General features: G+C 30.4%; 1 protein-coding gene across 6 annotated transcripts in view; it reads left to right on the top strand.

The window, feature by feature from the left end:
- The window catches only part of LOC145675925 (transcription factor Sp9-like), a 259,760-nt gene that overhangs the window by 117,719 nt on the left and 127,475 nt on the right, over positions 1-14,566 (top strand). For 2 of the 6 annotated variants that reach the window (XM_081746726.1, XM_081746727.1), the window contains exon 2: positions 8,178-8,285. The exons of the other annotated variants lie outside the window; for them this stretch is intronic. In XM_081746726.1, the coding sequence (XP_081602852.1) occupies positions 8,178-8,285 (108 nt within the window). The remainder of the gene's footprint in view (positions 1-8,177; positions 8,286-14,566) is intronic. 6 annotated transcript variants of the gene reach the window in all.

Here is a 14,566-nt window from a genome sequence, read left to right on the forward strand (position 1 = left end):
GAAGTTAGCGATTTTTTTACCGGTATTAGAAACTTGAAGTGATAAGGTTTACAGTAAGTTAGAATGTGCAATTTTATTTCTAATTTTTGCATTGAAAGCTTAACAATTTTATTTCTCTAACGTTTGTGTACAAATTTTTATTATTTTTACTAGAATACCGTTTCAAGCTTATATGATTATTATTCAGGCCTCTTGGTGTTTAGAACTGAATTTCCCTAAAATGTTTGTGAGAAATTCTAGCAGGATTTTGAAGCGAATCTTAGGATTCTAAATTTTGAACGTGAATTTAGAATGTGTTTAACCATTGATAATTGAATTCGAATTTTTTTTTAAAAAATGTAAATATATAAACAAATTAATACATCTGGAACTTCAAATTTACCATTTTAAATTAAGCTGGGAATTTAATGGAAATTTCCCCTTTTCTTCAAAAATACATTATCACAAATACAGGTATCTTTATTGAATATCTTTATATACTATTTATATTTTCGGTTAACGTAAAGCGATTGTTCTATAGAAACATTAGTTTTGTCCTAATCTTTTTCAGAAACTTTATGAACAAAAGTTTATTTCATGAACAAAAGATTACAAACAAAATTACCATGTTGTTCCTAAAGAAAATTGTACTTGCAACTGGATACGAGATACTTGCAACTGGATACGTAATACTTTTTTTTTTTTTTTACGTGCCTATATCGAGTTAATCTGTATCAAAATTACCTTCATCATTGTACAAATTCCTTAACAAAAATGTATATTTGCAACATTTGAATCGTTCATAGCGAAGACAAATAACTTATAGCCCCTACAATTTATTAGCCTATTATTAAATATATACATTTTTTATTCATAATAGGCTATTGGATTTTTTCTTCGGAAACCCAGGCTATAGAGGTGCAAAGTAGATTTTATCTGTATTTGAAAGAAAAAGTCTAAAAATGCGCATAACCTAGGAATTAGGATTCCCAGATTTTCAGACTTAAGAAAACGGGACGCCCTAATAAAATTTTCACTAAAAAATTTTATGAAAACTTACACTAAAAAGCGGGATACTCAATGAAAATGTGCACTAGAAACCGGGATACCCAATAAAAATTTACACTAGAAACTGATATATTTAATAAAAAATTACACTATAAACCGGGATACCAAATGAAAATTTATACTAAAAGCCGGGATACTCAATAAAAAGTTACACTAAAACCCGGGATACTCAATGAAAATTTACACTAAAAACCGGGATACCCAAGGAAAATTTCAACTGTAGTGATAGTTATAGACTTGCTTCTTGTTGCAATATTAGAATTACACTGTAAAAAATATAACACCATTGAAACACTTTTAATACAGATGTTGAGGGAAAAATTAATGAAATAGTGTTTATAAAGTGTGCTTTACGTGTCCAAAAGCGTTCAGTCTCCGAAAACAATATCTAGTATGAAATATTTAAATCATTTCTTTTCGGCAAACAATTAGTAAACAAAGACGATGACATACATTTTGCACATTTTGTACATACATCTTGGACATACTTGGACAACACAGTATCTACAAGGGGTGAATATATATCTGTGTCATCTGTAGGCGTTCAAAGAGTGTTGATAATGTGTACAGTGTCCTACTGTGTCTAAAAGTAGTTTCTGTATTTTTTGCAGTGTAATTAAATAGGTCTAATAAATAACACTCAAACTCGAAATTAGCGTTATGACATAATTTTTGCAACACAATTGAGACATCAATTTGAAAACATAGTAAATGATAATTATATTTTGGGCTGTACAGTATGTTTAGAACTTCAATCACCAAACCCCGGAAGTAATTCTTTGTATCAAATGAACGAAAATCGCTCTAATAGGCTTAGGCCGTGTAACGCCTCCTTTTATAGAGTTTATAAACCGCCGAAAAATGGGAAACATCATTTTATTTTGACGTAACAATAAGACCTATGTAAAGAACATTCAGATGGTACTTTGCAGAGATTTCCAAATTCACTAGCCCTCCAGTCGGGTTCAATTGACTTTGAATTCAATAATTGAACGCGCGAATATATTTGAGCATTAAAATGCTATGTAAAATACCAATATCATGTGACTCCACTATTCTTCACAAGCTTCGGTAGCTCAGTGCTAAACAGTGCAACTGTTGTGCGAGAAGTCCTTGATCCGATCTCTGGTTCCGCTATTTTGAATTTTTATTTTCTTTTTCATGTGTAATTGCATTATGTAACTGTTAATTCTTGAAAAAATGATCCTCTCCCCTAAAAAAAAAAAAAAAGTGAATAAATTTGATTCGCGATTGTTTAAATGCATGTCTGCTCCAAAATATCTTAAAAAAAAAAAAAAAGGCGAATAAATTTTATTCACGGTTGTTCAAATAGTGACACTAATGTGTATAGTGTTTTTAACCATGTTCAAAAGTAGTTTCTAAACGTATGCTCTTTAGACACATCAACAATATAAGTACATTTTGATATGTTAACCTCTGTTCAAAAGTGAATTCTAAAAGTGTCAGAAACATGTTAAAATAGTGCGTTATTATTATTATTATTATTATTATTATTATTATTATTATTATTATTATTATTATTATTATTATTATTATTATTATTATTATTATTATTATTATTATTATTTTGCAGTGTAGCTGAAAGTCTACGACTTGTAAATACGGTAATTTCTTTTTAAATATCACATGGTTAATATAGCCTTATGTTTGTGAAAAAAGAAAAAAGACATTGGATTTTCGAACAGTTTTTGGTGGGACAGACGATATAATATAAAACCAGGAATGTTCGATTAAACCGGGACGTGTAGGACTTAATAACTAATAAGATAGTAATATGAATTTATAATCCGGTGGACAAAGATACTATCTCCGTGCAAGATGTATATTTTGTACAATCCATGAGAATTACTTTATTAAAATATTGGATATTAATTGATAATTCATTGTATATGCTATATAGGTATATGGATTGAAATTCTGTACCACTAAGGATATAACTTTATTAACAACTTGTGTGTGCAATTATATTATTCAATAAATTTCGTACTCAGAGCAGCGTAAAGGAGACCTTTTGTGAGGGCAGATCTCTGCGGGGACTTCATTTGCTACGGGCTCACTACCACTACCCCACTGCCAGGCTTTCCGGATCAGCTACACAGGTTTACATAACGTTAAAACTTTCGTATGCCTTGGGAGTTCCTAAATTGCTTCTTCAATATCTAAATGAACTACCGTTATTACAACCCGTCTAAAAAATCTATGGTCGGCCAGATTGGATTGTACATTCAATTGTATGATTTATGGTTAATGAATGCAATTTTAAACATCGTTATACCGGGTTTTCTAGACCAAAATTTGCTATCTCTTAATTTACGTAACTCCTCGTATTACCTCATGATGCTAGATTAATAACAAAAAGTTTGCTGCACCGGTAGTTGACCCTGAACCTCCACAAGTCTCTCTTTTAGGACTCAGAAATAAATAAATAAAAGTTTGTCTTCTAGAGTAAAATTTACTTAAATCTGACAAACCCTGAATCATTGATTTATAACCAGTGGATATTAACAGTAGGATATATATATATTAACTGCCATATGGATAATTTATATTTCACACAAAAGGAGTCATGCTATACATTATTGTTAGACCTAACATCCTTTCTACATTCTGAACAACAACAGATCTTCACGTAAAAGATTTGATAACATTCAGTAAAAATATATGTATATCATTTTAGAGAAGCAACTGATTTATCTTCTAAAATAGGTTGTCTACATTTGATTCTTTATGTATCTTTTTATTTATCATTTTTTTTAAACAAAAATTTAGATCATCCATCCTTTGAAACACAATGTGTTGTTGGAAATGTTTTCTTATTAGTATAAATATTTTCTATTGCTATTATAGGAAATATTTTATATTCCTATTAGAGTAAATGTTTTCTATTCCTATTATAGGAAATGTTTTCTATTCCTATTAGGGGCGGATCCAGGACGGACTTCTGAGGGAGGGGGGCAGTGGGTTGTAATACTGATGCTTAGAGCTACTTTTAAGAACACCAAACTTTGGGATGGGTTTTATTTATATCTATATAAAATAAGAAAGTTTCCTTTTCTCCCTCTGGATCCGCCCTTGTTCCTATTAGAGGAAATGTTTTCTATTCCTATTAGAGGAAAGTTTCCACTCTCATAACAAAGTACTGTACAGACGTTTTCATAATATAAATGTTACACATACATAATATTAGAGGGATAGATTGTTCATAAGTGTGGATGTTATGTAGGCCCTATCTACCATCATAACATATTAGATAAATATATATTAGAATACGATTACTAGTTTACAAAGAAAATATTTATCATGTTTATCTAGATTTATTAAGCAAGGAAAATTTATTAGCAAGATTCCCGTTATTACTAATTAAGTATGGATTCTTCATATTACTAATATTATTAAGATTCAACCTCTCAGAGCTCCCACGTGGCTAAGCGGCTAGTGTTCGTTCCTTTGGCGTGGACGACCCGAGTTCGATTCCCGGAGGAAGCTTATGTGGTTGGAATCCCGGAGGAAGCTTATGTGGTTCGAATCCTGCGTTAAGCTGTAAGTCCACGTCACATATAGCTTCGCTGCTGATCACATGTCAAGCACCGTATGTACGTACATTGATACTGCCAATATGTTCATCCCGGATCTTTCTTTCTCTTGATTCACACATATTACAAACTAGAAAGAAGGTGAAATCTTCATAAAGTAGCTAAGAAGTTTCTTTTTGTATTATTTAAGAAAAAAAATTTCCAACCAAAGAGATGACGAAACCGTCTAACTGGTAGGCTATAACAATTTTTTAGAAAATCTTCTTGACCCCTAACAAATCCTGCGGCTAATTGTTACGATATTGGTCATAGAGAAGGCATCAATGCCTACGATCTGCCCATCTCTGATAGAAACGAAGAATTTTTTAATATCGTTATCTAAAATGCTGCTTTTCTTTATAAACTTTTATCTAAGAAAGCAGCGTAGTTAATTACAAAAGACTCTTAAAAAATATTATTATTTAGTGACCCCATCTCTTTGAAGGTTCCCATCTAACACTGTAAAACATAAGTCACTGCTTGGACATTGTTTAATATGTCCAAAAATATTTTGAAATGTTAAGTGTTCTATTAGTAAAATAGTGATGTCTACAATACACCCTAATAATGGTTAATAAAAAAACTTTAAGAGTACTCAAAATGAATCTGAATTTGTGATATATCCAATGAGTAGACGGACAGAAACAACTTGTAAATGGTACATTGCAAAAAAATAAAGAAACTACTTTTAGACACAGTAGAACACTGTACACATTACTGACACTCTTTGAACACCTCTAGATGACACATATTCAATCCTTCTAGATACTGTGTTGTCCACTATATGTCCCAGATGTATGTACAAAATGTGCAAAATGTGCAAAATGTACGTCATCACTTTGTTTTCGAACTGTTTGCCTAGAGAAGTGTTTTAAATATGTCATACTACATACTATTTTGGGAGAATGAACGCTTTTGAACACGTGAAGCACATTTTATAAACACTATTTCATCAATTATCCCTCAACATCTGTACTAAAAGTGTTTAAATTGTGTTTTATATTTTTTACAGTGTCATGTGTAATATGCTCTAACATTATTTGCAAATCGTTTCCGTGTCCATATACTCATTGGACACATCACAAGTCCAGGTAGTATCCATTTTAAACACTCTTAGGGCAGTTCCTAATAACCACTGTCAGGAAGCATTCTAGATTTTTATTTTTATTTTTTAGTCGCTTATAGAACACTTCAGGATATTTTTGGAACTATTACACAATGACCAAAAAATCTCTTCTTTAGATTTTTAGACAATGTTCACAATTTTAGACTGTTCTATAGACAATGTTCAAATTTATATTCAAACACTGATTTATTATTATTATTATTATTATTATTATTATTATTATTATTATTATTATTATTATTATTATTATTATTATTATTATTATTATTATAAGCAGAGTAGGGAAGATATTAACTTGTATGTTTTTGAAATATTTATTAAAAATTGCTTTATCAAATATGATTGGAAGTGCGGCATTTCCTAGTAGACTCTCACTGAAAATGCAGAGCATAACTGTACACGAAGATGCTCCTTTTTTTATTTGTTCAGTCCCGTATCCTTTTGAAGGTTAACTCATCCAATAATCCTAATAAAATCTCCTGGTATAGTTTACTGTAATATCTCATTTCTAAAAAAGAATATGTAGTCATCTAACACATCCTTAGGTTTCGAATTATCTGAAAAGCAATCGTCTCCAATCTTTTGAAGAACAGAAGAACCAGTATTCTCGTAGCACATCGATCATCATTCAAAAATTTGCAGTTACGTTATTAAAAAGATAAGATGACCCTCTCCACCACCACCAAAATAGAAAAAAATGATATAAATTTATTAGTACTGTAAAACTATCAATTAATAAAAAGAATCGTCTTACGGAATATACGAACTTTATGTATTAATTCATACCAATTTCCTTGAAACTCCTATTTTAAACTAACGATAGCATTTATCTTTAACTGGAATTTTCAAAATTTATATTCGGATAATTCCGTCTGTATGTCACCAATTTTGGAGATACATGCTGTATTTTTCTATTCTTAGACTATATTGGCAAGAAGCTCCGAAGAATTCATTTGTAGTTTAGAGAAAGCCATTTTAGAGAACTTTTTTTTATTATTGTTTCACAATATAACCTTTTCCGATGATTGCCCCATTTATTCGGATTTGCGTTCACAACTCATAAACCCCTATAATTGGAACTTCACTCTAGACATTTAGTCGGTTTGTACTATTAGTATGTATACATCATGTGAATAGCAGAAAACGGTTCACAATTCGTACACTCATTTTAGGAACGCGTTATAAATTTGAATATTTAAGTTCTTAATTTTTTTTTTTTTTAAATAGACATCTTTACATGTTCAATGTTTCTATACACGCCAAGTACACTGCAGAAAATAAATCAAGCTTGGACATACTTAAGAAACGATTTTTTGTGTTTGTTTAATAATGTCCTAAATTGTTAAGAAATGTTCTATTTGAGCACGAAAAATCTATTATGCTTCCTAGCAGTGTTTAATAGAAACTGTAAAAAGAGTGTTCAAAATTTACCTGAACTTCTGATGCGTCCACTGAATATATGGGCAGATATGACTTGTACATTGTAAAGTTCTTAACATTGTTCAAAAATAAACTTCTGTATCCATATATTAATAAAACACATCAGGAGTTTAAGTAGTTGAATACTTTTCGGGCAGTACCTATTAATTGCTGACATAAGGCATTCTATACATTTTTGTTCACTGATAGATAAATATTGAACATATATAAAGTTCAAATACATTTTGAACACTCTGAGGGCAGTTCCTATTAGCCACTGATAGGAAGCATTTTAAATATTTTTTGTTCACTTAGAAAATGCTTCACAACATTTTTGAACATATTATACAATGACCAAAAGTCGGTTCTTAAAGATGTCCATACGTTGTTTTATTTTTTGCAATGTAAGCGGGTTATTTATTTATTTATTTATTTAAATATTGTTTTATAAAAACAATATACATACGAATATTTTTTTCTAATCCGATAATTTTTCTCTTCGAATTTTTTACTCAATACGAACAATGTTGCGCCAGAAAATGTTTATAGTTATTAGTAATTCCTTAAGGATAATGAATTTATCTTACAAACGCAATTTTATGTTTTATCATTCTTTTCTGTTTAATTAAAAAGTCGATAGTTAGTGGTAATTGGATAGGGGCCTAGACCAACTATAACAATTTACCGTACACACACTTATCATGGAAAAGCAATTATTTCATGTATAGTAAAAAAAAATAATAATAAAGTTCTAAAATGTCTATACTTTTAGCATTTATGTACTTTATGCCAGAATTTATTAATACTTAAAATTTTTAAACATAAAAAATATTTTACGAAATTAACTTGAAAATTAAATATTTAAGAATTATCTTGTTTATAAGATAGTTACTGCAAATTATGTAATTTTAACATTACTTAAGAGATAGATAATTACGTAATTTAAAAAAAGTTAAGTTAGGATTGAGGACTGAATACCCCCCTTCCTGCAGGCGGACCCGACCATAGTGCAAGGTATGGGACCAACAGAGAGGGTCGAATCGAGAACACGGACTTCAGAGTCTTCACCGGGGGTCAACCACCAGGCCCATGACATCGAGGTTAGTTTTCGTCTTGCCGCACACTGTCTACTTTTTTTTATTTTTTATTATTATTACTATATTTTAAAATTATTTTTCTCACACGCTTTCAAATTAATTATACTGTAATTCGCTACTTAGTATCTTTCTTGGCTTAATTTATTTCACTTTTTAAAAAAAAAATAAAATAAATATCTCTATTCTCAAAGAACGCTATGCTCATCTATTCTGCTTTTGCATTTTTTTAAAGTCCAATGTGTGTGTTAATGATCTTGATGTTCCCTTGTAATTGGATTGTGTGTATATGCACAAGTGTTTATCTAATTACTGTTAAGTTAAACTGTGAGATCATACACAAATTGCTTGAGCATCCATAATAAAAGTTACATAATCATTTTTTTGGAATTAAGAGACACGAGCTTACAGATATAAATCCATTTAAGGATTTCCACAAACTTAATCGTATGTATATCATCTGCACACAGAATAAAGTTACAAACACTTAATAGTTACATTCTATTTACGAAAAAAGCCAAAATGCACAACTTACAGTAAAATCTATATAATTCTAAATATATTATAAATATAAAAATTACATAAACTTACAGCAATAAACAACTTAGAACTTAATGTTACGCAAACTTTGAAAACTACTAAACCATTTCCGGAAAGAAAATTACATGAACTTACAGCAATAAACAATTTAAAACTTAATATTACGCAAACTTTGAAAACTACTAAACCACTTCTGGAAAGAAATTTGCATGAACTTACAACAATAAACAAATTAGAACTTACTGTTTCACAAACTTTGAAAACTACTAAACCGTTTCTGGAAAGAAAATTACATGAACTTACAGCAATAAACAATTTAGAACTTAATGTTACACAAACTTTGAAAACTACTAGACTACTGAGTGAAATAAAATTAGATGAACTTACAGTTATAATGAATTTAGGGGTTCAATTTACGCCGCAAACTTAAACTTACATACAGTGAAACCTCTTAATAACGGACACTGGTAGGGCATGATTGAAATCCCGTAAATGAGAGGCCGTTATTGAGAGTTTAGGCAAATTTAATTACTTACAGCTCAGGTAGTAATTGTACAGTACATAGTAAATAAAGGAAATATAGGTTAATATTGAAGTACTGTATTCGCTGCTGGAATTACTGGGGAAAGGAGAGGGATATCCCTCTTTAAAGAAACAGAAGTACTGATTGGGCGGTATATCGGCGTGTACTGCAAAATATGATTTTGGGGTATTTTTTTTCAATCAAAGTCATACTACTCTAAAAGTCCCTTAATTCACTTATTAACTGTATTAACAGTAAAAATAACCCAGTGAGAACATGCAACATTATTATTAAATACTGAAAATGTAGGCAGAACTAATCCATTATGGCGGTTTATGAATTTATTGTGTAGGTGCATTTTCTTTTTTTCTGTATTACAATTTCTTCTCTCTCTAATGTTGGGGGGTCCTCCACATAATACTTACAATGTTTTAATGTAACTATTTCAAAATATACATAATCTTCCTTTTCCTTAACTATTTTGAGAAGAGACAAAGGAGATGATATCTCTTCTCTTTCCAAATGTTCAGCCTCTTTATATTTCTTTAAACAAGGTCTTTCTTTATCACACAAAAAATAAAGTTGTTCTTCATTTTCTCCAAATTACGTACACACACAGAGATTTTTTCAAAAAAATCCCCAATGATAAAGAAAGAAAAAATTAGAAACTATGTAATTCACGAAACTTTCTACGAAAAATTTTATGAAAAAATCTTTAAAAAATCAAAATATATAGAAAGAAATCTGCAGTAGTTGTTTGTCATGCGATCCTACGAACATTAGTTTCTGATCGAAATTTTGTTTCGTAAGTAGTAGATCAGTAGAAGAAATGTAAAGATTTAATTTCAAATTGAAAAAATACTATTTCTTTGCTAAATATGCATGATTTTCTCCATTATAAAGAGATACTAACACATTCTGGGAAAGATAATTGTGTTCGCATCCATATGTGACTAGTGAGAGTCCCGTAAAAGAGATGTTCTTCGTATTATGAAAGTATCAGCTATTGAGAGATATCCGTTTACGGAAGTTTCACTACATAATATAATCCATGTGTAGAGTGAAGTTACACAAATTTAAAGTAACCCTATTATCTACATGGAATGAATATAATAAGTATGTGAAATTTTTAATTATAATCTATTTACTGAACAAACTTATGAAAACTTATATACACAATCTATTTGCGGAATAAAGATACATGATCTTACAGCTGTATCAATTTAGATTCAAGTTATACCTTAATATATTCATGGCATACATGTATAATGTAATTTCATGAACTTAATACACGAAATGCAAATGCACAAACTTTCAATGATAATCAATTTTCGAAGTAGAATTACATAATCTTACAGCTGTAATCAAGTTAGGGATTTCTTATCATGGAAACAGAATGAAGTTACACAAACTTAAAATATATCACCTATGCTATACAAAATTTCAATTGGATTCTATTTACCGAATAAACTTTCGTAGACTTATAGATGCAATCTATTACGGAATAAAGTTATATGATCTTACAGCTGTATCAATTGAGAGATTCAAGTTGCGTAAGTTACAGATATAATTAATTTATAGAATGAAGTTACTCAAACTCAAAAAAATATAATCTTCACCGAATAAAAGTATATATTTTTTCAATTATAATCTATTTGCCGAATAAAGTTGTATAAACTTAAAAATATAATTTATTACAGAATGAAGTTACATGATCTTACAACTACATCAATCTACAGATTCAAATTACCCAAACCAAACAGATGTAATCTATTTATATTACAATGAAATTTTACGAACTTAATCTACCCGGAACAAAGATGAATGGTCTTACAATTGTAACTTATTTACAAAGTAATCTTACATAAGCTTACAAGTATAATCTATTTTCACAATAGAATTACACGATCTTACAGTTGTATCAATTCAGGGATTAAAGTTACGTAACTTTACAGATATAATTCACTTAATTATAGAAATAAACTAAGGATCAACAAAAACTTGAACCTATAATCTACAAAGAATAAAGTTAGTTGTATGAAATTACTGTTATATTCTATTTACCGAATAAAATTACAATACAAATATTTACAAGTATGAAAAGGAATATTCTATTTACAAAACAAAGTTACAGGAACTTAAAACTAGACTGACCAGTGTAAGGAATCGTGTTATGTGAACTTACAGTTATTATCTATTTGCAGAATGAAATTATACAAACTTAAAAATAGAGAGTTGCACGGAATAAAATTTCTCGTACATAAATTTTCTGAGAAGATGCAATCACGAAATCAAGTTACACGAAGTTACAATTATAATCAATTTAGCAAATAAAGTTCATATATGAGTTTACAGGCCATTCTGTAATCTGCACTTGTACCGGTATCCGAAAAAAAAATAGTTGTAATGCTTGATATTTTAATACAAGGAAATAATATTTAATACAAGGAAGTTTCTATTATGGTTCTCACGTTGAAGCATTCTGATGTACACTCATGTCCGAAATAATTCTCGCATATCTATAAGTGTTTTCTTGTAAGAATATAATTTGATAATGATTTTGTAAGGTACTTTTAATACTGATAATAGACCCTATGTGTATAATCGGGAAATGTATATTTATGGTAAATTTCATAGGAAAAGAATTATAAATGCGAAAATTAGAATAAATAAAACAAAATGTTGCTAAATGGACAAGAAAATTTTCGTTTTAATGATCTTATTTACTGCTCTTTTGACATGGAATTTGCCACATACATGGCTTTGCCGATTATACAGATACTAACATTATAAGAAATACTGAGCGAATTCGTTATCAAATTATATTCCTACAACAACATATTTATAGGCATGCGACAATAATTTTGGACATGAGTGTACATTTCTTTTAGTTAGAGCGTTGGACTCTTGTCCGCGTGGTCCCGGACTATATTCGCTAAGTCCTACTTTTATTATACGAATGGTGTCTTTATCCTTAATCTAATAGCTAAGAATGAGCGCCTTTTATGGACGAAGTTCCGGGTTCAATTCCCGGTATGAAAGTATCACGCGCACAATTGTGCTTCAGGGGTCTAGATCTGGTCGTATATAGCCTCGCTACTGACATATGACGTAAAAACAAGTCAACCAATAACTTGAAGTTGTACTTTTTCAGTGGAGCCCTAAGCTGGCCAATTTAGGGTCGTATTTGGATCATATAGACAAACATTGATAGTAACATATCAAGTTACCTCACTAATTCTACAAACGTCTTATCGCTAACAAACAGCGGAAAGATTTGCGAAGAATTTGTTATCCTAATCTGCTTTAGTTTGCCGCTTTTCGATGTCCTTTTCTGTCCGCATATTTATTTTATTTTTTTCAATACAAAGCACGGCGATGTTTTTGCTTTTGCCCACTACTCGTAAAAGTTCTCTTGATCGAAATAGGCTTTGTCAAATGGCGTTACTAAAGTACTTTTCTTTCATCTTTTTGCTGGCCTCCCCGCTGAGGCTCTTGTGGTCGACCTATATTGTCCAGAAGATTTGAAGAGCTTATATTGTTCGAAGCCCATGTGCTTCAGTGGTACCAGAAAGAGCAAGGGGAAAAAGGAACACATTCGGATCATATTTTGTTGTTTCTTTCTCTCTCTCTTTTTCTATAGCGAGAGTTTTTTTTTTTTCCTGCTGAGTGTGTTTGTAGCTGGTGAACCTTGTTTGAACAAGAGATTAAATACTTAGCCTTTTTTGATACTCTACATTTGAAGAGACCCCTGCAGGGGACTCTTAAAGGAAAAGCTAGCAACTGTTTGAATATGTCAAGACTATTTACACACATACTGATTTGAACAACATACTCTCTCAGGAAAGAAAGAAATCAAGACTCAATTATTCACCATATCTTCCATTCATCTTATGCAATTTAAGTGGCATATTGATGTCGATTAAAAGTAAAGAGCGGCCACTAGATGTCAAATAATATGTATTAATATTATTTTGTTCTTCCAATAAGCAGGTGTATTAACTCTTATTGAATCAGAATCATCCAGTTCTAATTTCTTATCATTACAAACAATTGCAAGGACAAAAAATATATCTTGGGTTTCATAGCATTTCTTTTGGGATCAAAAGATCCAATATATTTCAATGAAAAATTTTCTTGTAGGTCTTATACCTGGAGAACTACATGTAGTGTAGCCAAACCCAAACTATCATTTAACTCAGTATGATGTACTTATTCCGTTAAAAAAGAAAAAAAGACTCGATTTACCACCCTAGAGCCCGTCCAAAAATTGTGTGGCCCGTAATGATCCCAGATCCAATATATTTCAATCAAAAATTTTCGTGTACGCTTTATATCTAGAGAACTACATATAGCGTAGCCAAACCTAAACTATCACGTAACTCAGTGTGATATACTTATTCCGTTAAAAAAAACAGAAAACTCGTAAGCAAGTATAAAATAGTAAAATTTCGCCAAACTTTATAAATAGGGATGCACACGAGACAAGTCGAGACAGGATTTTCCTGACAAAATTCGAGTCGACACACGGCTCTTCCAATAGAGAAAAATATACATTTTTCGAGTCGAGACATCATTTTTACAGCACATTTTCGAGACGAAACAGCCACAAATCTTGTCTCGTGCGCATCCCTATTTATAAATGACCATTAGGAAGCGTAGATTACATTCATAGATTAGAATAAAACTGATCGTCCTAAAATATAGGCTACTTATTAAATTACTGAATGTCGAAGAAAGAAAGAAAGAAAAAAAGAGAGACTTATTTCGAAAGAGATTACAAGCATCAAATTTCAAACATCATTTTAAAGCTATAATAAAATATCACCGGAAGAATAGAAACCATGTGAAAAAGTAGTAATTAGAAATTACAAAGAAGTATAAAGAATTTACAAATTTTACAAAGAATTATTAAAAATAATAACGAAAGAATTTGTGAAGGAATGCACTCAACATTGACGTTATTCGTTTGCTCGAGAAAAGAAAAAAAAACTATTGCTATTTAATTCCTACTAGTTATAGAAATTACCACAAAATTGTTCTAGAACATTTGTTATTTAACTTCTATAAGTTACAGAAGTTACCACTAAATTGCTCTATTTAATTCCTATTAGTTCTATAAATTACCATGAAATAGCTCTAGAATTGTTTCTATTTAACTTCTACTAGTGCTAAAAGTTACCACAAGATCGGTCTAGTAAAATGGTTGTGTCTAATTCCTACT

Source organism: Thermobia domestica, chromosome 18, assembly GCF_964235325.1.
Source record: "Thermobia domestica chromosome 18, izTheDome1.hap1.1, whole genome shotgun sequence".
Lineage (NCBI taxonomy): Eukaryota > Metazoa > Arthropoda > Insecta > Zygentoma > Lepismatidae > Thermobia > Thermobia domestica.